The sequence below is a fragment of the Phalacrocorax carbo genome, chromosome Z (genome assembly GCF_963921805.1).
Source record: "Phalacrocorax carbo chromosome Z, bPhaCar2.1, whole genome shotgun sequence".
NCBI classification, from domain to species: Eukaryota; Metazoa; Chordata; class Aves; order Suliformes; family Phalacrocoracidae; genus Phalacrocorax; species Phalacrocorax carbo.
The window spans coordinates 84,097,084-84,124,575 of record NC_087548.1 but is presented as its reverse complement, the minus strand read 5'-3'; the positions used below and the strand labels follow the sequence as shown (position 1 = coordinate 84,124,575).

Here is a 27,492-nt window from a genome sequence, read left to right as displayed (position 1 = left end):
ACAACCCCAGCTCTCCCAGCCCGGCCTCGCAGCAGAGGGGCTCCAGCCCCCGGAGCATTTCTGTGCCCCCTCTGGCCCCGCTCCAACAGCCCCGTGTCTGTCCCGTGCTGAGGAGCCCCGAGCTGGAGGCGGCGCTGCAGGGGGGTCTCACAGAGCGGGGCAGGGGGGCAGCACCCCCTCCCTCGCCCTCCTGCCCGCGCTGCTGGGGATGCAGCCCCGGGCACGGCTGGGGGTCTGGGCTGCCAGCGCACGCTGCTGGGTCACGTCCAGCTTCTCGCCCCCCAGCACCCCCGAGCCCTTCTCCGCAGGGCTGCTCTCCATCCCCCCATCCCCCCATCCCCAGCCTGTGCTGGTACCGGGGGTGGCCCCGACCCGCGTGCAGGACCTTGCACTTGGCCTTGTTGGACCCCATGAGGTTCACATGGGCCTGCATCTCCAGCCTGTCCAGGTCCCTCTGGAAGGCATTGTGTCCTTCTGGTGTGTGAACTGCACTACTCATTAAGTCAGCTGAAAATATTTATTTGACATTTTCATCTTGATAATTTATAGGGGGAGAAAACAAGTCTATTTTGCAACATGAACTGAGATTTCATAATTTGTTTTCTTTCCCCATTAGAGTGAATATTAGACAGAGAAAATATGAAGGTACCCACTCAGGTAGATCAATGCATATGAGGGAGTTGTGCTCACAGACTTGCATTAAGCGCTTTGAGTCCTGCAGCAATGCTGTAGCCGCTGGGCTATGGGATTTCTGGTACTACTGTGTTAACCCAGACCATATTAAAGTATTTTTAGAAGGTGAACAGCTTTAATTGCCTCCTGGAGAAGAGTTCCTGTAATATAACAGTTGACATATTTGTATAAAAATTGAAGACCTTGAACCTGGGCCTGTCGCATCTCAGTTAAATGTTCTCATTGCTAGCTGTTCACAAGTTTAACTCTTACTTAGAGCTGAAGGTATATTCTGGTCCTCAGAAATTCTTATGACAATATTTGCTGAGAAAATTCAACTTACCCAGAAAGCTTGATTTTGATAATTGACATTTTCCCCATTTTTGTTTTTTGTAATTTTGTTCCACAGCTTTTCTTTGTTGCCATCCACCTTTTTAGTTTATTTCCCTCTGAAAGCCATTCCCAGTTTACTGTTTATTCTTCCTGCTGACTTGGGAAGGCATAAATAATCTCAAACCATTGATGCTCTTCCATGTACTGGCCACAGATTTCTGTCTGGATGTCATTAAAGTTGTCAGATGCTTTCTTTTTTTAGGAAGCAAGTTAGGAGGCAGGGTCCTCATAGTAATAAATGTCACCATTTCCTTACACATATCCATTAAGTTTTCACCTTAGATTATAACATTTCTAAACCGTAGAAACTCATATGACCTTCAAAACCCGCAGTTTTATCATTCCTAATGCAACTCCTATAATAACCCACTTTTCACAATCCTGCCATCTTGTCTGTATTTTGCAAAATTGATAAAGGTATCAATTAATATATAGCAAATCAATGATTCTGCTTAACTTCAGTTATTCTTCTGGTCTTCCTTCTTTTAATGACTATGCTTATAAAACACTTTTTTTGTTTTTATAAAGTTGATGTTGTTCACATAAGCGGTCTAGTAGCAGTAGCATACCCCCTTGCCTGTACATGATGCATTCTGACTTTTACATAAGCAGTTTCAAACTTGATTTTGTGGCCAGAAGGTTGCAGGTTATGCAGTTCCAATAGTCCTGGTTTGACATGTGAGAAACACGGCTTAACTCTGGGAAAGGAGTTTCAAGAACCATTCATAAAGCAAGAATATTTTTTAAATATATATATATATAAAGAAAATATTTCCAATACTGAAAAATGCCTTTATCTCCTGTGCATCTTAGGTCTTTGACTATGACTTTGGACTTCAGGATGACTTTATTGGTGCAGCATTTTTGGATCTCGGTTCATTGGAATTAAACAGGTATGGCACAAACAAGCCTACAGAGTCATTCTTTATGGTTGTCTGCTGATACTATGTTTATGGAATTGCAAACAGAACATTATGCTGGAAAATAATTATATAAACCTACACCACATAAAACTAGCTGAGGAAAAGCACTTATGTTTAGAGAATTACTGTAATATGAATGTTAGTAATATATTAAATGATTGTGCATAGCATTTTTATAGTGTTAGTTTTATAACCACTTTAATAGTGTTTTTATATTACCTTCATTCACAGCATTACCACCTACTGTTTAATTTCTTTTTTTTCTGTTTTTTAATCCATTAACGTTACAGTTCAGATTTGATTACTTCAGTAAGTGAAGTACTTAACACACAGTAACAGTATTTAGTATTTATTTATGAGTGTTTAGACTGCAATACTTAAAGTAGAAATAGGGTATATTTGTGACACTTTTCAAGTAGTTTCGTATAAATGCAGATGCCTTTAATTTCATGATTCAGAAATTACATTATCTGAGAGCATGAAATAAAAAAAAATTTGCATGTATTTTTGTCTCCTAGGAAAACAGATGTTATCTTGAGACTGAAGGATCCTCATTACCCTGACCATGATCTGGGAAGTATATTGTTATCTGTTATGGTGGGTCCTAAAGAAGAACAGCAAGAAATGGTAATTTTAAATATTTTAATATGTGTTGTCACTCTTGCAATTATCCTATGGCTGGAGGACTTAAAGCACAAGAGTAAACCACATGTTCTGAGGTTAATTAGATTTTTCCAATTCTTAAAATAACACTGGACAGTGTTTCTGGTGTAGTACAGCGTAATTCACCTGAACTGGATTCCCCCTGAGATAGTTCTGAGGGATCCACCTGGAACATAATTGTTCAGCAGTCTCAGTTACGGTCAGTTGCAGGTGAATGTTGCTGATTAGTATGGAAAAATATCAGTAAATCACTGTTTAAGGATTTTGGACCTAGTGCTGCCATCTCTAGATAAGAACATTTGAATCCCATTCCACACCATGAAAAGACATGTGTCTTGAAGAAAGGTAGTATTTCTGCTTTTTGGCATCTAGTGATGAAGTAGTATTTGATGCTTTTCAACTTTGTGACTAGATTTCAGTTTTAAAATTTCAGTTTTAAAATTGTGTGGTTTTCTAGGTTTCTTGTAATTAATTCATTGATCTTAGTTTTCTGAGCTGCTTAGTTGTAAGTGAAAATAGTTTGCAGTTTTATAGGTCCTGTTGGGACAAATTCTGTCTCTAGTTGGATGTATTTTATGAGCTTTTTGTTAGTTGTCTTCTGGCTTGAGGGGTAGTAGAAATGAGAGAGATGACATCTTGCTCAGAGGTTGTAAAAATGTGCATTCCTTTGGCTTCAAGGAGATCAAGAAAGAATTATTAATCTGATTAAATTTTCCATGGATATGGTCAACTATATGGTTTTTGTAAGAGCATGTATGTTTCTGTATGCTGCAGTGTGACCCATCATACTGTTGCACACCTGAGGTATTGGTGGGCTGTAATATTGTTCTTTTCCCACTGATCTCCTAGCTGTTATTAAATAGCCTAGTAAGTCAGTTATTGGAATTAGGTGTTTGGTTTTTGGTATGACAGAGATGTAGAGCTTTGAAAATATGTTTCTCATCTGTTTATTTTTTTCATCATCATATTCTGTTAGAACTTAACAAAAATAATGGAAAACGGTAGTAACGTGCAGAAGTTTATTTAAACAGTGCATCTTTCTTTTAGCAATACATTCGTCCAGACAACTCAGAATGTTATCTTGCAAATTTACACCATGAAGCGTTTATTACTTAAATTGAAAAATGTATTTCATTCTGGGATTTTTTTTTCTGTGTGTATTTGAGTAAGATCAGCATTTCTGAGTCAGCTGGTAATAGCCCTGTTTTTCCAAGTGGCTTTGGCATCATCCTGCCATAATCCTGTATCACACACCACAGAACTATTGTATTGTTATGTGGGAAAACCATTATGCGGACAGCACGGTAGTTTCCTTTCTTCATCATACAGAGAGGATAGCTACCATGCCGCCAGTGTTGTCGGGTATTACACAAAGAGCACTAAAGAAAATCAAGGTGAGAAAGTGAAGACAAGACACTACAGTGTAACCTGTCTTTCATATGGGTATTTACTCAGTGAAGTTGCTGCATGTCAAAAGTAATGGGAGCACCTTAGACGTGCTGGGAGGCAACTTTTTCCGTATCCAACTGACTGGTTGTCATAGGAGGAATAATTGTTTTTGTGCTGTTGTGCATTTCATTATTAGTTTTCTATTTAGTAAGATAATTCTTTTAGTTTTCTCAAGTGACCAATTTTTATTCCCATTCAAACTGTTATATCATTCTGAGGGTGCCCAAGATTCAGATTAAGATTCTGATTCCTAAGCTGAAGCTTTATATTTGTTATTAGAAACCAGTCTTCCCAAGATACGAATCTCAGCAGTTCTAACAAAGTTGGAGTAAAATCAGAGCATTTCTGTCACAATGCAGATGACCTACAAAATTAATATTGAATAGCTGTATACGAATGTGTGTGTGGTTTAATAATTCAAAGCACAATTATATTTTATTCAGTTACCACATGTAATTATTTACTTATTTATCAGATTTTATTTACTCTCTAAGGAACAGATAGGTTTCCAAATGTCTCGCTCCAATTAGACTGTCATCCTTAGTTATTTTTAAAAAGGTCTTGTAATAATGAGGATAATTTTTATTGAATTTAATATGGTCGAGATCAATACATTTTCAAACGTTATGTTGGCGGATCAAGGCTAATTCTTGTCCGCTCTTGAAATGTGCACCATATAAACTAGTAATTAAAGCGACTCCTACGTTCCCAATCTGTGTAGCATACTGTTTGAATAATTACTGCTTCCCTTCTACTTGGATATCTCTGTATAGGTAATAATTCAAATAGTATCATTGAAATATTTAGATAAAAACCTGTGAGCACCTTTAAATATGCTTTAATGACTGCTGCATAGAAGACATAGAAACACTGTCTTTTCACATCAAATGCATTTTTTTCCTAAGGCATTGAAAATTTTCTTAAATCCTGGTTGTCTGATAACCCTATATAGCCTACATTTCAAAAATATTTTTTCTTCTTAATGATTTTTCATTTGTTCAGGTGATAACTCTAAATTGCTTCCACATGCCGCTTGTAAGTGGTGTAAAATGGTTAAGTCATCAAGCTGAAGAATTCAGAAATTAACTGCTAGTACTGAAATTTCAGGTACTTTAATTCCATATACTTAAGACAAAAGTGTTTGGTAAAACCATTGGAGAATTAAAAAAAGGAATAGCTTCAACAAAGCAAGTATTAGCTTTCCCAGATAGACACAGAAGCATCACTGTGTCTGATCCTGTATTTTGGGCACCTCTGTAGTCATAATCCAAACCCGGCCCTGGTGAACAAGACTTGCAGTTTGTGATGTCGTTTGGTAACTTTTTTAAGCAGATTAGGCTTCTCAGAGAGATCCCTTCGCTGCCTGAGCTGGAGCGACTGAGCGTGTTCTGGAGGTCATGCTCTGATGTACAGATCAAGGGAGAGTCTTCTGGCAATCCATTCGTGTAGCAGGGGACAGGTCGTGTGGCAAAGAGTTTTATTGGCATATCAAAATAATGTAGCTGTATAATAGAGGAAGATGCATCCTGTCACACGGCTTCAGACATGTTGACACTGCTGGAGGATAAGATACTCCAGTTGGAAGTTAAATGGTACAAAACCGGGGGCCTTGCTGTATGTTGCCACCTGTCTGTGAGAGAGGTATTATTACAAATTATCTAAAAAACAAGGAATCACTTTGAAAGAGTAATAGTTTATTTTGCTTTGGGTGGAACTAACTTTTGTGAAGCCTTGAGGTGAGCAAAGAGAGATATCTGGCACACACAGGAGTATCCTCTTCCTTATCTCTCTGACAGGAATTCTGATGAAATGCAGATTTTCAGTGTGCTGACTGATGAGATGTTCTTTAGAATTTATAGCTGGAAGGTGTGGTTTCCTAAGATCAAAACAGATTACATCTTTGGATTCAGATATCAATTAAGAATATTAACGTATGCATATGTTCGTGTAACTGTATGTAAAATTATATTACAGACTAGGGGAGGGGAATTTGTCTCCTTGAGTCCTGGTGGATTGTGAAAAACAGCACTTAAGTAGTTTACAATTTGTGTGTTTCCAGTAGAGGAATATCAGGCACGGTTTCAATTAAAGGAGTTTCAAGATACTTGTTCCATAAACTGATTTTTGTAGTAAGTTTTCATGGAAGAAAATGCAGAAGTAGCCTGCAGTTATCGAATGTTAACGTATGAGTTAACAAATAGGTGAACAAATGAAAATTTCTATGAAATCCTGCATGTATTGTTGCCTTTTGCGACCTAGTGCATGTTCTAAAGGAATGAAAATGTGAACTTTAAAAGTCATAATCTTGTAATACCTCATTCAAAATATGTACATGAATAGGTGTCCTATTCTTTTGATTTTTGGTAAATGAAGGCAAAGTGATTTGTTCTGATTTTTTAACAACCATTAACGGTGAATAAAAGTCGATGAATTAAATATTCTCATGCAACCGTGAAAATAAGAATGTCTTAGTATTCATGAGAAGTGTAAACTTTTTCCATCCTAACACAATTAACTTGCAGTAGCACTAGTTCCAATAATTCTTCTGCTTTTGCTCTGTGCTGTTAACATTGCTTGTCCTTTAGATAAACGCAGCATTTTTAACTATTTTGCTTTGAGAGGACAGGTAACTTAGATAACTAGTGTAAACAAAGACGACTGGAAATAAAAATGTATGGAAAAAGTATGTATATTTAAAGATGGTAATGCCTGTGAGCGCTAAAAAAAAATGTTATTTTTAACACTTCTTTTAAAAAATAATGTGTTTATGATGTACTTGCTGTATCTTTCATTAATTTCTCCTTTTGATGACCAGTTTATAAGAAGTCAGAACTAGGAATGGCTTGTTTTTTTTCTTTCCAGTGGCATTTGTTTTGTGCATTTAGTTCAGACACTATTGTATTTATACTTCCCGTCGGATACTTGCGGTGCTGTGCATGCCTGTGTACCGTTTGTAGCTGCATGCATGCCGATTAAAAATGTGCACGTGATGTCTGCAGGCTCTGTGCTCGGTGTTGTGGTCATCGGTGCCGCAGTGCATGTGAGTTTTTTCTGGCTCTCTCTCCGGCGGAGTTCAGTGCACGGGTTTCATCTCTGGAGAACTTGCGGAGCGGCCGCGGGTTCGTCAGAGCTGCATGTCGCCCATGTCTTCGCTACAACAGTTGTTTCCAACCTTGGCCTTAACGGGCAACTCTCAGCTACAGGGTAATTAGAAAGTTGGTAGCTTGATGAGAGCTGTTGCCTTGGGGCCAGCAGAGATTGGGGACTACTGTTCCACCACTGCCAGAGGCCTGAGTAGCATAGAAAATGGGAAAAAAGGAAACATATTGAGTGCTACTTGGATGTTATTTAGCGAGAATAAAATTCACGGCATTGCTTTTTCCTTAAATAATTTATCCCAAGTGATGCTTACTACTTTTTTGCTTCATATGAAGATATTAACAGCATTAATATACTGTCAATTTGCTTGCTGCCTTAAATCTTACCATGCAATCTTATTTTTTCTTTTATTTACCAGAGGGATAATAACAGCATAGGAAAAAAAAAGAATGGCAGAGATGGACTCAGGGCATGGAATATTTTCAGATTAAATAGTTCCATGTAGATCATCCATCATAGAACCATCGAATCATTAAGGTTCGAAAAGACCCTTAAGGTCATCGAGTCCAACAATCTGCCCTATGCTATAAATTTGATTTATTGGCTCCTAAGGATGGTTACGATGGCTTCAGCTTACCCTGCTACAGCTGGTGATGATGCTGATGCACTCAAGAGGTACGATCATACATTTCTGTAGCTTCTGCTCAAAGTGAACTCCTCAGAGCTGAGATCGCAGTTGATCCATAGTTAAGTCAGCTGTCAGGCCTTGTTCCCCTCCTTGCTCACAGCCTGGTCTGAAGCCCAGTGAGGCTGAGTTCGTGCTCGTATTGTGGCTGTGTAGGATTCAGCAACAACTGCGGTGTGTTGCAGGAGCTCAGAGGTCTTCTCCAGGACCTGCTGTGGGCCTCAAGCTGCTTAATTCTTATGTGCCTCTTCCATAAAACTGAGTTAAACGGCTTTCTCCCGCTTTATAAAATGTTCAGTGTCTATGTATATTTTCTAAAGCCACAGTGCTACAATTATCATTAACTTACTGCTGAGGCTTTAGGCTTTAACTGTCCATAGGGACTTAAAAATTTTCCTCAGCATCTAGTTCTTTTTCTTCTCCCAAAAGCCTGTGCCTATTTGAAAAGTTTCTGGATAGTTCAAAAACATAAAACCCAGATATTTGCTCCCACTTTCATTTGTTCCCCAAATAATATTTTTATTTCTTAACAAGGAATGTATTTGCATTTCAAAGTTTATTTCCGTTATCTGAAAAAGTTTTTTGCAATAGTTAATAAGAAAAAAAAATTGTTTTTCATAGCATATAGCTTCCAGAGAAATTAATGGCCTTTAATTTATTCTCACTCAGCATCAACAGCAGGCTGCTAGGTGTTATTAAATTGTACAAATTAATTTCTCTGTGTTTCCACAGAACTGCTTTAAGCAACGCTTGTGTTCACAGATCAATTGTTTGCATCCATCTTGACCGGTATGTCTTTTATTTAATGATTAGGAATCTGCATCTGTGGACGTTTTGCCTCCCGGCATGTCAGAGCATTGCCAAGGCTTTACAGGTTATTTAGGCAATGGGATAGGGCTACTGCATTTTGGGTTTTTTAAAGAGTCACGGTATTAATTTTTTTCTATCCCATGTGCATAATTATCGAACAAAAGATCTATTTTTACTGCTGTGAAACTAATTAGCAGTGGTAACCTTGAGGGTATTGTAACAGATGCATGTAGTCGAAGGAGCCTTATGCAGGGTTTCTCTTACGTGGCTATACCTGTGAGCCGAGCAGTGGTATTCCGAAAAAAATGGAGTACATTAATATTAAAAAAACTGTCATTCAAGTATCAGTCAAAATTTAAGTCACTATCAGTAATGGCACATTCATTTTTTTCATTTGCTTCTCTAATTCTTTGTTTCTTTCTTTCTTTTTTTTAAACAATTTCACGTAACGCACTGTCTCGGGAGTGAGACGTTCATACCACCCAGAGGAGGGTGCCTGGGTGCGAACAGTGCTACCAGTTGTGTGGGTTTATTTCAGTCTTGTGTAGCTGTCGCTGGAGTGTACGTGTTGCTGCTTCAGTGGTAGTGGTGGTTAGCTGTGGATTGTCCCACTGGGGACAGTTGGCCTCCTTTTCTGTGTTGCAGAGAAAAGGTAATTAAAATGCTCTATTTTATTTTCAGACAATGCTAATGAGGAAGAGTTGGAAAAGATCAAGTAAGGTAACTTTTAGCATGTGGTCTTCTGGCTTTTTTTTTTTAAGAAAAACTATGATGTTTTACCAAGCATGACATCTAGGACTGCAAACTTGTGCAACAGGATTTATCCTCCTTCAAATCGTGTTCTAATGACGTTGTTTTGTGTTTCATCAAATCAAAATCATGAAACAGTTAATGTAATCATTAAACCTCTCAACTTCGTTATAGCATTATAGCATATCTTGAAGTCATCTAGTAACTTCATGTAAGTGGCAAACATGACCTGATTCTTTTTCTAAAACCTTTAATTTCTTCACGTGTAAACAATTAACTTAAGCTTTCATGTTAACAAAGAATTTATGCAAAGGGTAACTTTCATGTTCCTATTACTGCTTTTTCTGGTCAGAGTTTTTATATGTGGAAGTTTTCAGAGTGATGCATCTCAAAGAGAAATTTCCCCGATTGCAGGCCTGCACAGATAGCAACTGCAGCAGCCTCCCCAGGAGCAGAGTGCTTAAGGAATCATTCTTGGTGTCCACTTTATCGAGGTCCACAGATACCTCCTAAAGCAAATTCAGTATCTGGCTTTTCTCCTCGTAGGAGTTGTGCGAGTGGTAAAAAAGGAGCAGTGTATGGTCTTTTCCACTAGGGAGAGACTGGGAGTTTTACTGTGGTAAAATACAATTAATTTTTACCTTTTTCCTGTATATGCCTCCAAAAAGACAAAGAAAATCTGCATAGTTTCTCAGCAGTTTTCTGGCCACTCTTAGCTAATGCTACCATGCTGCTTTCAAGTTTTAAGCCTTATTATTTGCATGATTAAAAATAGCATTAGAATTCCTGAAAGTCTTGAGTTGGTTTGGTAGGTCTGGGTTTTTTTGAGATACTATCATGTAAAGATGTTAAAATGAGACAAATGAAACAGCTAAATAGGGTCATTTCACTTACTTTGTAAAGCTATTTACTTTTCTAGCATATTGATACAAAAAATTAAATAGAAGTTTATTAATGAACAGTGTTGTACAAACTGCTCACTGACTAATATTTGCAAGCGTTTCTTAACCTTAAGAAACCTTAAAAAAAAAGAGCAGGGTTCATAATTTTTGGGTTATGCATGGGATTTTGACACAGTTTGCCTCTGTGGCACAGGACAGTACTCAATCTCTGTTGCCTTTTTGAAATCTGTGAAGCAAAGGTAATGGTGAAGTGGTGATGTGTAGTATTCTGATTCTCATATGGTTTGTCTAACTTCTCCTGGAATATCTGAGATACTCAGACTTCTGAAGAGTTAATGAAGAGGTGTGAGGATGGTGAAGGACACAGCTGTTTTGCGTCATGCAAGTGATGAATTAACTCCTGATGTGCTTTTGTAAAACTAGTTTATTAAGAACTTTCCCTTACTTAAATTGACACAACTGTGAGCTTCGGTAATCCTGAATGAAAGTCACAACATGGTAGTTGGGAATTCTTCAGAGCGGTGCAAGTGAATTATTTATCCATGTTCTCCTTCGGTGCATTAATTTGGTAACATTTCACTAGTTGCCGTTTTTGCAAAGGGGCATATCAAAAGATTTGGCAAAAGATTTGAATGTATTATTTTAAATATTGCATTTTTCTACATCTGTCTCAACTGAATAGTTTTACCTAGAGATCTAACGCCTGTACAACCTCTCACATGCACTGCTGTGTGCGTGATTGATATACAGAAGTATCTCAGTTAAACCATGGAGCTTGTTTGCCTTGTGGGGCTACTCCAGAGTTCCAAATCTTTGGTCTGCTGTCAGGAAACAAATTTAAAATATTTTATTTACAAAGGATTCCTTCCAAAAAATTGCTGTTCTCTAGGGTGCAGGATAATCGATATTTAATAGGGCATCATTTGCAGATTTAAAAAAAGGATCTAGAAATAGGGGCATAATGCTGTAAAGTAATAGAGAAAGTACCCTAAATGATATCCTTCTTCAGGAAGTGCTTGTCTTACACTCCTGAGAGCTGAGAAAAAACAGAATATTAAATTTTTTTAGAGATATCATTATAAAATTTCCTAATCCTACTTTTTTTAGCTCTCTAGAGTCTTTAAAATGGCACGTTTAGTAAATGAATTTGATTTTACAGATTACGACAATGTATTTTACTTCGAAAATTCATGTGCTTGAAGCCTACCTTTTCTGTAACATACGTAGCTTGACGTGAAGATATGGCAGTGCAGACGGCTGTGGCATTGCTTGTGTTTGAGAAGGGCCCCACTTGCACGTAGTTGCTTGGGCCCATGTAGTGGCTGTGAAGAGAACAGTAACTAATATTCTCTCTTACAGTATTACGGTATTCATGTACCTCCAAACAACTACTTTGGCCAAATCCTGAGTCTGTACTTCAAATACTGCTCCCCCTATGCACCCTAAAGGTGGAGTTAAGGTCTCATAAAAAACCCAGGTCAATGCAGATGTACATTTTATCTCTTTGGTGTGTAAACCAGTGCTTTCAAACACATTAGCATTGAAAACCCTTGTTGGTGGCGTTGCAAAAATGCAACCCCACTTTTGCTGTTGCTGTTAGTTTTTTTCCCTTCTGTTACTGCTGAGTTTTTTGGGGGTTTTTTGTTTTTTTTTTTTTTTAACTTTTCCATATCATGTTTGCTTTATTCCAGACATAGTCTTGATCAATATTCAAGGGAGCTAGATCACTCCCTGCGCTGTCTAGGTCAGAGGGAATACTCATCTTTCACTGAATCTAGCAAAAATGAAATTCAAACAGTTTTGAAGTCAGAGCATTTATATGTTTTGTGAAAAGGAAAGTCAAACTTCCCGTCTTTAGTGAAAGGAGACCCCCAGTGGGATAATTAAAAAAAAAACCAAAGCTGTTTTTTAAAACAAAACAAAACAACAAACCTTCTGCTGGGAAGTTACAGTTTGCATTCAGTTTCAGATGGATTGTTTCATTTCATCCACCACAAGCTTGGTGTTGCCTTAAAGCCAGCTGGGTGATTATGACTTCGCCGGTGCGCCTTTGCTGCATGGTCCAGCAGGGAAGCAGCTCCATTTCTACCACTACGTCTGTACTGAGGTTCACTACACCTCAGGTAAAGGTGGGAGTGGATTATTCAATGTTCCGTGCATTGTTCTGTGATCCAGGTGTTTCCTCAAGAACCTCAATGTACCCGTGCCTCAGTTCCCGTGATTTAGAGCTCAGTTTGTTGGCTATTCCGTGCGTTCGCAGGCAAGTGCTACAGGAAAAAGGCAGTGCTTGTAGGGTCTGGATAATCGGTCATTCATTTAAACCAAATACAGGAATTTTTAGCTTCATTTTTATTTTTAAAAAGGTATTGGAAAAACTTTGACCTGTGCAAAATGGCTTTCTTCTATGTCTATGGGTCTGACCTGTTCTGCTTTTGTGGTTCTCCACATCCACTGCAGTTTTCCTTTCGGGCAGATTTTCCTTTTTTCATCAATTCTTCTGCTGAAGATGCAGACTTCGCTGATGTCTCTCTTCCTCTGGGTAGAAGGAAACAAACTTCCTGCTTCTCTCTTGCTTTCTAAACTGTCTGGGTACCAGATCTAATTTAGTAAAAATTTGTTGTGGTCTAGGTATAAAAGCAGCACAGAAAATCCCAGGTTTGCAAGAGAGGTAATTTATTACTAATAGTCAACACCGTTTCTGACAGTGCGATGAATAGTGCTAATTGCTGAAGTGATTTCCTTTACAAAATTCGAGGTGCCAGCGGTCCGTGTGGTGAGAAATAAAGCATTGCCATTTCCAGCACGAGCCAGCACAGACGAACTGGCAAGAGTTGTTTTCTCCTTTTTCCTCTGGTTATGAAAACAAGAAAAAATCAATTCTGATTTCTTATTTACTAATTCTCCACAGCACAGAGGTTTAATCAATAGCAGAGGAAAGGGTATGGGAAGGGAGCCTATTAAAATGTTGGCAGCATGAAATTGAGTTAGAAGTGCACGTACTGCTCTTCTCCTCGTAATTTTTGTAGTGTTCAGTGCAGTGCTGTCAAAAATAATAGTTAAAAAAAGCTTAAAATTTTCTTAACCATTATTAAGCCTAAAGCTGATGGCAGAGGAAAGAAGGGACTGTTTAAATGCACTATATTCTCTCGTGTAAAAAATTGTTTTCTCTTTAATGGAGTACTTCCTCCTCATGCTTCTCTTAGCTTCTAATGATTAAATTTTTATACTTTTGCCATGGCTTTGCTAGCAACATTTTTAAAAGATAAAATCTTACTGCTTCTAGCACTTTTTAATGTGAAATGGCGTCTAAGTTGAAAATCAAAAGCATAAATACTAAACTTGGTGTCAGTGTACCTGTAATTATAATTCAGCACTGATTTACATATGTCTATATAATATACATATAGACGTATGTATTTTCCAGCAAAAATAAAAACTTTCGTTATAAATGGAAATGGGAAAGGGCAAGAACCTGCATGCCTTTTTTTTTTTTTTTAAAGGTGCTTTTGTTGCAAAACTTAAGGTATTTTGTGGTCGTTGTGTCCTTCTAGTAAGGGTTGCCTTTGCAGATGGTGCTCCCCGGAAGAGTTAATGTTACAGGTTTTAGATAAACACAGTTTGTATTTTTTTTTTTTAGAGTTGTCAAGTAGTTCCACCTGCATTTGGCAATTAATTGTTTGCATTAGCTTAATCAGAAGCATTTCTTTGGGCGCTCTCTCTAAAAGAGCATTTCGTTTCATTTAGAGCAGGCAGGCTTTTCTGTGGAGAATCTGAAGATGCCAGTAAATATTTTAGGAAAAATCACCTGTCCCCTCTGTTGCTGTACACTTTGGTGTACGATTGCAGGAGGTTAGCTCAGAAAGGGGTAAGGGGCAGTGCATTGAGGTGGTGCTGTTTGCTTATAGGGTGATGCACACAGAGCTTGCTCTGGAAGTTTTGTCCTCGCTGTGCTGAGTGGGAGAGGTGGAGGCAAAAAAATATGAGGCAAAGACCTTGGGAAGGTAACAGGAATGTCTCTGGGAGAGAAGGCCGATGGCAAGGCAGGTGTTGTTGGTAGACAGACCAAACCTCGCTTCCCAGCACTTCAAGTGGCTGGGATATTTAAAAATCTACCTGTGTGCAGGGTAGGTGTGAAAAAGACAGAAAATAGGAATAACAGCCTGAAAAGTCGTCTTCCTACCCTGAAGTGGGAACAGTGACAGCTAAGCTGTGTTTGACAGGCATTTGTTTAGTCTGTCCTTAAAAATCTGCAGTGGTGGATATTCCACAACCTCCCTAGAGAGCTGGTTCCAGTGCTAAACTATCATTTCCATTAAAGGCTGGTTTTTTCCCCTAGCGTCTAACAGTATCTCTCATGGTGGAAATTAAGCTCATCGCTTCCAGTAACACAGATGCATATGTTTTATCACAGCAATTTTGGCACAATTTATATACCCATTTTAGAGAGAGTCTGAAAAAAATGGTCCTTTGAACTAGAGGTGTGTCTGCATATATACTTAATTTAGAGGAAAGTTTTGAGGTGCTCAGATACTAGCGATTAGGAGCGTGTAAGAGGGAACAAAGCAGTGGTATTTGGAATGAAGTTTTACTGTAAGCAGAAAATAAGTCAGAAGGAATAGTGAGAAGATGGGGGAAATAATTAGCAAGTGGGGTGGGTGACGCGCGCCAGCACGAAGCCTCGATGCCACGTGAGCACTGATCAGCCGTAGCCAAAACGTTGCTGTGTCAGCAACGCTGGGCTAGCCACAAAGGCAGCGCACGGCGCTGTGTGGCCCCCTGTGAGGGAAGTGACCCCAGCCAGACCCAGCGCAAGGCCCGGTGAAGCTGTGTGGTCAGACTGGTCTGCTGACAGCCATCGCTGGACGAGCACTCGCTGATCGCGTAGAGCGTGGAGGAAGCCTCTTCGTAAGGACAGGGACTGCGCTAGCAACTGCAGGTACTTTATGTGTCTCCCCACTTCTGCTGTGACACAGAGGGACTTCACACAACGTGGATTTACCGGCCGTTCCCAGAGGAAAGGAATGTGACAGATGAACGTATTTTGCTTTCATCTGAGAACCTTCATGAGCTGCATTGTTTGTAGTCCCATAAAACAGAGTACATCATCTTAAGATGAGAGCACTGAGGTCTGACACCTGCTGAGAAGTTCTGGTAGTTTATACAGGGCATGTAGAGTACGCTACACAACTAAGAAAAATACCCTTTTTTACTCAATAATTAAGGCAAAGGTGCAGCACCTGAGCCTTCATAAGCTTTCAGGACAGAAGGCATCTGGAAATTAAGGTTGGTTTGTTCAATTGTCAACATATCTTCTCTTTCTGCTTACTTACTTTACAAGACAGGAGTATGGGAGTGACTGAGCTCTGTCTTGGTATTAATTTAGGTCTTCCAAACTCGAGGTGAGGAGGTGTTGGTGTAATTTTTGCCCCACTGGCAACAGTTGTCCTCCCTGGTTGTGAACTTGGGTGGGAACCCTGGTATCTCATGTGCTCACTAGGCAGTGTACTGATGAGTTAGTGGTCCTGCAGATACACATAGGGAGGACAGGTAACCAAAAGCTGTAATACTGGCTGAACAGGTTGTTTATATTCCTTGCTTTTGTTCCAAGTTCTGGTGAAATTGGCGCATTCTCACATAGAGGTTTGATTTCTTCTGAACGGCATTTGCTGATATCCTGAAGACATTATTTATTGGCTCAGCTACAGGGTGAGTGAGGTGCTATGCCATATAAATAGTTTAATTCAACAAATCCTACACTCATGGAGAACTAATTAGTATACTCACTGTCTCTGATTACCACTTGTATACAAAGAAATAAGATTAGCTCACATTTTCCTGTGTAACCATAACTATTTAAGCAAAAGGTTTTTAATAAAGACCGTACCTTTTGGCCAAAGCATACTGAGAGAGAGCGTTGTCAGAAAAGTTGTTCATTTCACCAAAAATTATTTTCATCTGAATAAGGGTCTACTCTTGCCTTTTCACCTTTGTGGGAGAATTGCCATTAAATTGTGTTCAAGCGTGATCAGACCCCACATTAAACTTGCGACATTAACAGCACATTAAGAAAACACCAGAGAAATCTTGAGTGCCTTAGTTTATGGACAGAAGAACAAGTGGTTTGGCACCTTTAGCAAAAAATTGTAGGGGAAAAGGTATTTAATAATTACCTGCTATTCCCTGTCAGGTCATGGTATTCCAGTTAAATCTGGAGGAAAAGAAGAGATGTCACCTTCTCTTCTCTTATACCTTCTCTTCTGTTCTGTGTTATCAACGCAAGTTTAGAACTGGGAATACTCAAATGCACTAAAATGTAATAATACTCTTAATTTATACAATTAATATGTGATGAGCTGTTTCAGTGTGACTTTGATCAATTGGAACCAAGGGTCTGTTCTCCCCAGAAATGAAGATGAATTAGTCTGGGTTGCAACAGGGTGTGTATAAAGTAAGAGTAAGAGTACATTATCTTCCCAAAGTCATAACTGAGAAGCTACTTCTGATTAGTTACAATTGGTGATAAGAGCGTATTTACTGCCTAAAGCAAGTGAATTAAAGTGATTTTTAATTTGCATTTAGATAACATTTTTGCTGTAATTCAGCTTTAGAAATGTATGCATATACCTTTAAAAGGAAAAATAGAATTTTTGAACACTTTAAACAAAAATGAATAGTAAAATATAACATTTTCATCTCCTAACTGCTGACTGTTTATCTTAGAAGCTATCTAAAAGTATGTGTGTTCCCGTTGCACAAACTGAAGTACCAAAACCTATGGCCTTAATAACTGGTTCTTTTTTGCCCAACTCGAAATATTTAGTTTCTGTGACTCCTGATTTGCCTTTTCCTAATATCAAAAGCCTTATGATGCCTTTTTTTTTTTTTCAGTTTTAAAATAGAAACAAATGTTTCCCAGTGGACTGAGATGCTTCTTGGGTAGAGACTAAAATTGGAAATAGCACATCATGGTCTAAAGATTGCAAGGACAAGCAGAAGCAGAGGGTTGTATGATATTTCTTAATTGAAGGGATTTGCAATCAGTTCAGTCTTTCAACGAGAATATTTCATCCAAAACTCTGTGGAATTTCAGAACGGAAGCTGGACTTACTGGGTTTGGGTTTTTAAGAAGAATCTTTTAAGCTTGAGAAAATACTTGCTTTTGTAAGCCATGAGGTTATAGATGTCAACTGACTGTCAGCTGTAAATAGTGCTTGATGGAAAGCTACTAAATAATGGAATAGAAGTAGAAAATGTCAGAGTAGATATACCTGTCTGTTAGACATCTGGTTATAAAAATTATGCAAATATTTGGTGAGGCTTGTATTTGCATTACTTGTATGTGAGTGATAACAGCTGATAATGGTTAACAATCAAAACAGAAGAGTAGCATTTCCGTGTGGATTTTCTGTCTGCAATTCCGAAAGCACAAAGTGTTTCCATCAAGTCTCGGTGGCCACTGTCCTTATGCTTGTCACATTCATGTCAGTGTTAGGGCCGTGGTGGCACCGGTCATCCCAGGCGACAACGGGATCATCAGGAGACGCGCTGACTTTCACGTATTGCAGCCACAGTTTCCAAGAGGAAGGCAAGGGTGAAGGTTAGGGTCGTACTGACGCAGCCTCTCTGACAACTCCTGCCGGCACATTGTTGTCTCCTATGAATATTTCCACCCTTTTCCAGAAAATGCAAGTCATAGTGGGCACTTAATGGAGTCACAGCCTTCATCATGTAACGCCAGAGCTGGCTCCAGCAAGCGCATCTCTGTAGAATGCACGATTATTAGATTTAGCAAACCACAAAAATGTGTGAAATGCTGCAGAAGTATCAGCTTTTATTAGAAATATTGTAACGTCACCACAGGGTTCCTACTACAGTGACAATATCAGGTTGTTAGGACAAAGATCTTAAACCAGATTTAAATGGCTGTCATATTGAAAACACACAGGGTATAAGGCAGTGTAAACTTCTCAACGACAGAAATCTAGGTTAGCTTTACCTAGATTTAAAATATCCTAAAATGTAAAATATAGCTGATAATAGAAATGATCTTTCATATTGCAGTAATTATCAGTGGTTGTCCATTTATAAAACTTGCTTAGTCACAACAAGCAAACATTAAAAAGGAATCATTGTGATCCCATTGAAGGCGTTTTTGTAGATCAGTGTCCACACGTCGACGACTTCTGCAAGGTTATACTTTGTGTGGCTTCTGACAGGGGAAAAGCACTGTGAATGCGTACAGCAGTTCTTTGTATTTCGCTTTCGTACATGACTGTTCCTTGATTTTTTTCATCATGTGGACAAGGCATGTAGAAGGAGCAGATGTATCTATGGACATTCTCAGTCTTTATTTTAAAGCTTTTATCCAAGCCACGTAAGCATCCTAGAAATCTGGGGAGAAGAATTCTCTTTGCTTGAGTTTGCAGCAGTCATTTAAAACGCTGGCTTTGATTCACTCTGCTCTTCTTGTACATCTACGCTTTGCTCAGTGGTGAAGACAAGTAACATTCTTTCCTATAGTCTTTCATTATTTTCTGATTGGTATTTTATTTAAAGCTTCCAAACAAAAGTAATTCTTTGGGTAGAGATGCCTTTGCAGGACACACAGCTGCATTATTTATTTGCTTTTTAAAACTTAAAAAAAAAAAACCCAAACAACTTTGTGGTAGGCACATTGTTCTACTTCTGTCTATTGTTGAATTATTCTTAAGCAAAGGGTTTGGCGTTCAAGGACGCAGAGAAGGAGGAGCGTGCCCTAGTGGTGCATGTAACGAGGAGGAGATTCAGTAAAAGCAGGGTCTGTTCGCGCGGGCACAAGTGCATCAAGTGAGAGAGGTGGTGCTTTGCAGGACATGAGGTCTGACTGGTGAAAAGGTGAGGTCAGGCTGGGAGAGGACAGATTGTGGGGATTCTCCAACTCATGGGCTAGAGTTCAAAGGTCGCATAGATACCCAAAGATAAATACTGACGGGGTTTTCAAAAGTATTTACTAAGGCTTCTCCTCCAGAATGTAAAAATAAAGTTGTGGCAACTAATACACTCATCAAGAACATGGTCTTGATGACCCTAGGAACAACGGCCAGGTTCCGGCTAAGCCTAGTTGGTTTGCCACCCCGAAGCGTTAACCGGTAATGTGTGACCATAGACAGAATATTAAGCCATGCTGTAAGATCGTCTTTCAGCTCTGCCATAGTGTTTGGCTAACTACATTAATCATACCTAATAGAGGATACAGTTCTGTTTCTGTGTCAGAAGATCTGCTGCTGTTGGCATCCCTAGCCCTTCCACTACCCCACATTTAGGCAGAATAGGTGGAACACAAATAAAAGCTGATTTTATCACGTAAGAAAATGTTGGTTTTGCTTACTGTTTATAGCAGAAGCATTAAAAGAGCTTATGGATATGAAAAGATGTGAGGTTTTCTTTCACAGGCAGCTTTGACATGAAAGATTCCTTTTCAGAAGTCTAATTTTTATATCGTTTTGGGAAAAGAGAGAAACCTTCACAGTATGCAGGCTACAACTTCTTTTTTTCTTTTTTCTTCCCTTTGTTTTTGGTTTAGCACATGGCAGGTGGGAGTCTCCATGGCTGCTTATAAATGCATAACAGTAGGAATAGTAATCCTATATTAATGATGATCAGTTGTGGCCTGAGATCTTGACCTATCTCCTTTCAAATTGTGGCATTATATAGACAGCATGGCCAGTTTCAGATGGAATATTTATGAAATATATAACTTTCCGTCTATTCCCAGAGAAACTACAGGCTGTGAAGTTTCTTCATGTTTCTGTCTGTTTGTGGCAGAAGAGTGAAGCCAGAAGTCAAAATGCATTACCTGCTTTCTGAGGGAAACGTGTTATCTAGGAATTAGTCTGGAGAAATATTCCTTCATAGCAGAAACTTGGAAAGATCCGTGCTCATGTCTTCGTTTTACTCTCAGTTTCCCTTCTGACTTTGTAACTAGCTGACTGCGGGCTGGATTACAGAAGGTTGCTTAGATACCTAAAAATGTACCTAGAAATTATGTACCTGTCTCTCACTGTGAAATTAACTTCATAAGAGAAGAACTCTAAAAGGTGAAATCAGTCTTACCATTCTTTCATCTATTAGCTTTTTGTCAAATTTTACTTGAAATCTAAACATTCATATTTATTTATTTTACTTCCTACAAGAAAGACTATGAAATTAGAGGTTCTGTCAGTATCTGTAATTTCTGAGGATGGCTTCGGCGGGAAGGAAAGCGTGTCTGTTCAGATGCTGTCCAGTCTTGCTTGGAAACAAGAAAAATACCAGTTGGAAGTTACTCTTGCTGGAGAAGACCACATAGCCCTTGCCTTTCGTGCCCAGGAAATCTCAATAGCTTTAGCTCCAGCTGGCCATCCCCCGACCCTTTCAGTACGTCTCCCTTCTGCTGTTCCATGGATCTGCGTTACCGATAAACACAGGGAGAAAAGAGCACTGCCACGGTTCACGTTCCCCGCCGTGAGGAAGAAGCAGCCACCACCAGCCCACACCGCTCTATTTTTAGCAGCCGGTTGCTTTCCTTCCAGCGGATTGAGATGCAAACTCCGGAGCTTCGCTATCGCGCAGCCGCCGGGCTCTGCCAGGCGCTTTGCGAGCCGCGGGCTGTGGGGTCTGGCTCTGACCCGAAACGGCTTTCCCCAGCAAAACGTGCGTGTTCTCGGGGTTGCTGCCTGACCCTTGCAAACTCCCGTCTGACCCATCTGTCAGATCACACTCTGCGCATGGTCGCTTAGATCTTGCCTTACCTCCTCATACGTAAATCACCTCCATTGATGGAAGTCCCTGCTGGTCGTAAAAATCCAGCATGTTTTATGTGGTGGCAGCTGCTCTAATGCAGCAAATTGTTTTAAGAGCCGTTGAAAATACGGAATTTCCATCAAGTATACTCTCTAAATGATTTCACTGTCATTTGATTCATTTGTGATTAGCGGAGAGCTGCATAGTTATGCTTGAGCTTTACTTTACAAGAGTTTTAAATGCAAGCTCGTGCTTATTTTCCATGACAGTACCCTAGAATTCATTTGGATTCCCACTCAACTCTCAAAAATACCCCAACAACTGTGTATTCTTTGTCAAAATAAGTCTCAACTAACCACTGCTTCTATCCCTGTAAGAAATATACTCCTAAATGTGCCTTGTCTCTTCTTCCTTCTGTATCCTTCATCACCTTATGCTCAGGGCAGAGTCAGTTTTGCTTATTTTCTATTCAGTCTTTCTTTTCCTCTAAACCTTTTAAGAACCTTAAGAAAAAAAAAAATAATCTACCCCTTCTTCACAAGACAAGTCCTTGGCAGTGTTGCCTGCATACGCCCTGCGAAGGGATGTTTGTGCTCAGAAAAAATCTATGAGGTTTGATAATGTTCCCGTGTTGTAAGTGAAATTTCTTCTGTCAACTGAGTTTCCCGGTTGTGCCCTAACTTCTGCAGAGGTTCTGCTGTCTGGTGTCCCACTGCTACTTCGTGTCACAGGATAAGTTGAAGGTTATTCCACTTCTCAGCTGAAGCCCACAGTTCCGTGTTTGCCTTTAGAGAAACAGTAAGTTTGTGAGAAGTTTGTCTGCAGTCAAATCCCTCACCTCAGGAAGATGAATCTTTAAAAAATCCAGTGAAATATTTGGGGAGTAACCATACTGCTTGGAATGAGTAACCATTGGAAAATACAAATACATGCCAATATAGTATCTGTAATATTGTAAAAGCATGTTATTGAGGTTTCTTCTAAGCCCAGTGGGCCCAGTCCTCACGTATAACACTTCTGGAGTCTGGTGAGTGCAGATTATACTCCAGCGTACCTTCTATAATCCTCTCTCGGTAATAAAGTCAAATTCCTGCCGTGGGCACTTTCATCGCTGTAACCGTCCATCTGTGATTACCTTCCGAAAGACTCAAACCAAGCTGACACTGAACACCTCTAGCAGAGACGCTGGAGGTGTGCAAGGGATGAAGCCAACCACACAACAGTTTTGTTTTATGGAGGGTAGCTGAGCCCGTAAAGCCCTTGTTGCTCAAACTACATCACGCAGTAAAGAAAATGCATATATTTGATACGTTTACAGCTGAGTATCCTTGCAGTCGTGCTTTTTTGTTATTCCTAGAAAGAATAATTAATGAGTTTAAATACTGTTTAGCCATCTCGTGTCCTGATTTTAGATAAGGTAACCTCGAACCTATAACGCCCACTGTCCGGCCGCCAGTGGAGTTCACTGGTGAGTGCTGTGGCCATCTGGTTAGTGTGGGTGCTTGTGAATTTTCTTCTAACCCCCAAAGTCAGCGGCTGAGGGTTCACAGACCACAGATTTCCACTCGCAGACCAGAGGCTCTGCAATGTCACTTTCTGAAGCTCTTGAACTAATGTGTTTAATCCAGATTTCCTTGCTGTTTCTGAGAATATCAGAATCGTTTTAGAGGCTGAGTTAGTTGTCACGAACACGGGAGTTTACTGATGTACTTTTCCTTGGCCCATGCTTCTCGTGGTGGTTTTATGTTATTTTAATGGAAGGTTCATTTTCTTGTTGCTTTTTATTTTAGTGTCTGTTCAAGTTCACGCAATCATGTGCCACTAATATGAGAGACTTTGTAATATTTATTGGTAATGTTAGATCTATCAGCAGAGCGAGAAGTGAAGCAGGAAAAAACACTTTTATTTTTTCCCTGAATATTTCCTTAAGTAGCATTTGTTCTGCTTGCTTCTGCAAAAGCAGCATATGATGTTACCTGTGTATTTGTCACTGTTTTGTTTCTCTCCAAGTAATTCTTCATAATATAGTTTACACAGGTACTGTCAAATAACTTCAAAATGGCTTAAGACGGTTGTTTTGCATTCATAGTTATATAAAATTGAATGTTAAAATGCAGGGAACGTTTTTGGAATTGTTTTAACTAAATCTATTTTTTTATTTCCCTGAAGTGTCAGAGCCACAGCTTACATCTCTCAGACCTGCGCGGAAAATCTCAGCTATGGAGAGGGATAGTTAGTATCACCTTAATAGAAGGACGTGGACTTAAGGCGATGGATGCGAACGGACTAAGTGATCCTTATGTGAAGTTCCGGCTGGGGCATCAGAAGTACAAGAGCAAGGTAATTCTAGCTGTGACCTAAAACGCGCAATGGCTGTGTTCGAAATGTTTTGTTCCTGTTTGTATTTTTTTTCTGGCTTGCGTGACCATTTAAATAGTGATGGAGGTTTGTTGTTGTTATTAATTAGCTGTCAGAGCATCTGGGGCTTTGTCTAGATGTTTCGTTTTATTTCATTATAAGCAGTTATAATACTAGATGGGGGAAAATGCAGCACTGAAAAATGCGGGGTGGCTGGGAGGCACGCCTGATTCTCCAGACAGACTGTGTTGGCTTTTGTATCCTGTTATGGGCCATTCATGGCAGGGGAGAGACGTGGAGTGGTTCTGACAGGCACGTACCACCTTTGTGCCTTTCTGGCTTGATGCTGGTAGCCTCCTGGATGCTTTGCTTGGTCTTATGCTCAAACCATGTCATGCTTATATTCTCACTTTCCTCATTGCGTCCTTAAGGAGAGTTTCATTAGTTTTGTATATGTATGAGCTTAACAGGCAGAAAGGATTGATCGGGGAGAAAATGTTTGTGGAGAATCGCTTGGCTTTCTTGCTATTATTTTTTATGTCCATGATCCCTGTTGGTTTGAAAATTGCTGTTTATGGAAGGTGCTGGCACTGCCAATGACACACATGACCTTCCTCTCCCAATGGCCGTGACAGCCCATGTGTTTTTCACAACCAGACAAAGGGCAAAGTGAGGAAGAGGCCAGGAGCATTTAGGTGCCACACCTGAGCCTGCCTAAGGGCCTCCAAATCTGAAATTAGAAGAAATCAAATTTTATGCTTTTGTGACTTAAAAATTTTCGTAAAATTTCTTCATTTCAATCCTCTCTGATTTTTCCATTTTTTCAAGCCAGTGAACTGGTGGATGTTGAAAAAAGCGATTGCTTCACAGGGAAGGTACTAGGCAGCTTCTATTCTTGCTCAGGACAGGGATGACTACACCAGCTACTGCTTTTGCACTGTGGTAGAAAAATGTGCAAGCTTTCTGTTCTGCAGAGCGTGGTCAGAAGAACAGGGACTGAAGTCCACTGAAGTTACTTCTTTAGTCAGAAGTAACTGTGCTGAAAATGATTGAGAAAACGACTTTCATCTGAGTTGCAAAGAAAAGGAAGTAAAATACAGTTTGGAGAAAAAAAAAAATAAAGTACTATTCTGTAAGAATTAAACTGTAGTATCATCTTTGTCCCAGTATTACTGCAGCTGGGGAAAGAGGACATGATAAAATGGTTTTTGCTTAAATACTTACGGCCGTCATCTACTTGTCATTGCAGGTGCTTTGTTTCCCTTTAGGCTCAGACACATAACTTTGCAGCTAACTGGCACTCAAGAGAGGGCATAATTATTCTACAGAAAAAATGGATCCATTCCCAGGGTAAATCCTTTGTTCAGGAGGCGTTTGAAGGTGACAGGTTGCAGGATTTTGGAGGTTGCTGTTGTATCAGAGAGACATGAGAGAACTGGCCAGTAGCCTTCTCTAATTACTGTGTTTTAAGTCTCACTGCTTTAGATACTTATACTGCAAATAGAAAAAACTTCCTGAACAGACTGTAAAGATGAAATTTACGATTCAAGAAAGTGTATGCCTGCACGATGCAACAGGACTTTCTTTTTGCTTTTCTTTTAGATTGTGCCAAAAACTTTGAATCCTCAGTGGAGAGAGCAGTTTGACTTTCATCTCGATGAAGAACGAGGTGGAGTTATTGATATTACCGTGTGGGACAAAGATGCTGGCAAAAAAGATGATTTTATGGGCAGGTTTGTGCAATTACAGCCTTCTTGTTCCCTGGGGTTGAGAGCAGATGATTAAAATGAGCTTTGCCATTGAAACTGTTTCTTATGACCATTTGTTCTTGCCTGTTTGTTTTTTTTTTAAAGGTGGGGAAGGATTTTTCACACAGTATCAGTCCAGTTTGCTGCATTGATGTAATTCTTCACTTTGATGGTGTAAAATAATTTTTTATTGACCAGTAGGTGGCAGCTTTTACCAATGGATAAACTTGGGTTTTCCAAAAGCAAGGTTATTTTAGAGCAATAATCAAGATGCAGGAGGTTCCATATGGCAACGTGCGGCTTGGAAGAGAAGTGATTCTCATGACTTGTAATAGGCACATAAGACCAAAATTATGTATTTATATTTTAATCTGTTTGGTAAATGAGAGTCTTGAAGGACTACACAAGTTTAGGGGCAAGGAAATAAGATCATTCACCTAATTAATTTTCAGGAAAAGTGAATCTTTGAGATCTGTCCTAGAGTTCAAGAAATGGTATAAATTTTTGTGGTTATCCTCCATTTTCCTGTGTAGGAAAAAGAAAGATGCTAAAGTTTTCTAACAATGTCATTAGCTGGTAGCTAATAGGGGAAAATCTGTCTCATGCTTATAGACACTGTATAAAGCCAGCACAATTTTGAAAGCTCAGATATTTGTTTACATCATATGTTAATTGATATCCATACATTCATAATAATAATAATTATTAATACTATGTATTTTAGTTGTTTGTTAGAATATTAGTTGTAGGTGCTTTCACTAGGACATTGATACTATAAACTAGTGGAATTACTTTTTTTTGGCATTTAAAATCAGGAATGGAAATCCCAGAGACTGAGCCATGTACTTTTGATGTCAATGTGGTTCTGCTAACCTTTTCCTCCCTCCCATTCCGATTAGGATAATGGGTTTCTTTATCAAATCAGATCAGTTGGATGATATTCTGTGTACATTTCCTACCATAAATTGTGGGAACTCAGAAAACATATGGAGTCCGTGGCAAGTAAACAGCTTTAATATTGGACAAAACGACTTTTCAAAAGTGTACACAGTAGGATTTTATTTTATATGATGAAACACTATGGATCAGGTGGTATGTTTATATTTGAAGTTTACATTGTATTTTTTCCCTTGCTTGATTTCAGTTGGCACATATGGTAACAGTAACTATTTTTCTGAAGTAACATAATCACTTAGTCCAATGACAACACGTGCTATACCTTGGGAATTTATTCCTATTGCCTGCTTAACTTTAACCTTCTTACCCAAAAGATGGTGAGATGCAGTTTTCACTGATTTTTCAGAACACTGCCATCAAAACAGCACTTACGTTGTTACTGTGACCAGTAATTATAAAGACTTTTTAAGAGCATTGCATAAAATAAAAGACACCATTTTTGCTCCAAGGCACTTGAAACCTCAATAGGAATGTGATAGAGACATTAGGGAAGGAAAATTTGTAACTTCAAACATAGGCTGCTCGGGTAGCTTTTCAGATACCTAAAAAAGTTGTACATCTTGAGTGTGCATCTATTTCTTCTTAGTAACTGCACGCTATTATGCAATTAACAAATGATTTCTACATTTTATTTAGGTCCCAAAATTTGATAGCATGATAAATCTCTCTAAGAAGAATGCTTGAAACCTTTAGCATTTTTCAGTGGGAGAACCTTGTTTTGTTTTATTTCCTATCATTTTCCTAAATAGATGTAATTCTTCTATATACCAAAAAAGGCGGTCCTTGGACAAAGCTGATCTGTAGTGCTTCTGTAGTATATAACTGATTTTAACAAAATCAGTGGTATTTTTCCCGAAATCTTGCTGCTCTTGATTTTTGTGACCTCTCTGCTGTCAGAGTAGGTATAATCTCTCTTCACTTTGTCCTTTCAGACACTCTCATTTCACCTTCTGTAGGTACCTTATCTCTGGATAATTCAACCTGCAAACAAATTCCTCTCCATGAAGATTTCCATGAAAAACTTTGTCGTTTGTCAAGCTCAATCTGAATATAAAAATAGGTTTTAATACTCCTCCTCCCCAATACTCTTTTCCAGTCACTGTGGATAAAAATCACCAGCACCTGACAGCTCCACTTTATATTGACCTTTCTTCCCCAGTTTCTCCTTTCGATGCTGCCTCTAAAAGCTGTAAATACTTCGGTGCAAACACTACGGACATGCTCGCTGTATGTGTGTGTTTTGCTAGGTGTATATTAATTTTGTAAAGCACAACTGAGTTGTGCTCCATGACTAAGGCTCTGCAGCTCTCAAGGCATGTGTA

General features: G+C 39.2%; 1 protein-coding gene across 2 annotated transcripts in view; it reads left to right on the top strand.

The window, feature by feature from the left end:
• The window catches only part of MCTP1 (multiple C2 and transmembrane domain containing 1), a 287,955-nt gene that overhangs the window by 133,598 nt on the left and 126,865 nt on the right, over positions 1-27,492 (top strand). Inside the window, exons 4-8 of one of the 2 annotated variants that reach the window (XM_064438587.1) lie at positions 1,879-1,958; positions 2,507-2,615; positions 9,376-9,414; positions 23,277-23,447; positions 25,068-25,198. In XM_064438587.1, the coding sequence (XP_064294657.1) occupies positions 1,879-1,958; positions 2,507-2,615; positions 9,376-9,414; positions 23,277-23,447; positions 25,068-25,198 (530 nt within the window). The remainder of the gene's footprint in view (positions 1-1,878; positions 1,959-2,506; positions 2,616-9,375; positions 9,415-23,276; positions 23,448-25,067; positions 25,199-27,492) is intronic. The other variant, XM_064438588.1, reaches the window with a different exon arrangement.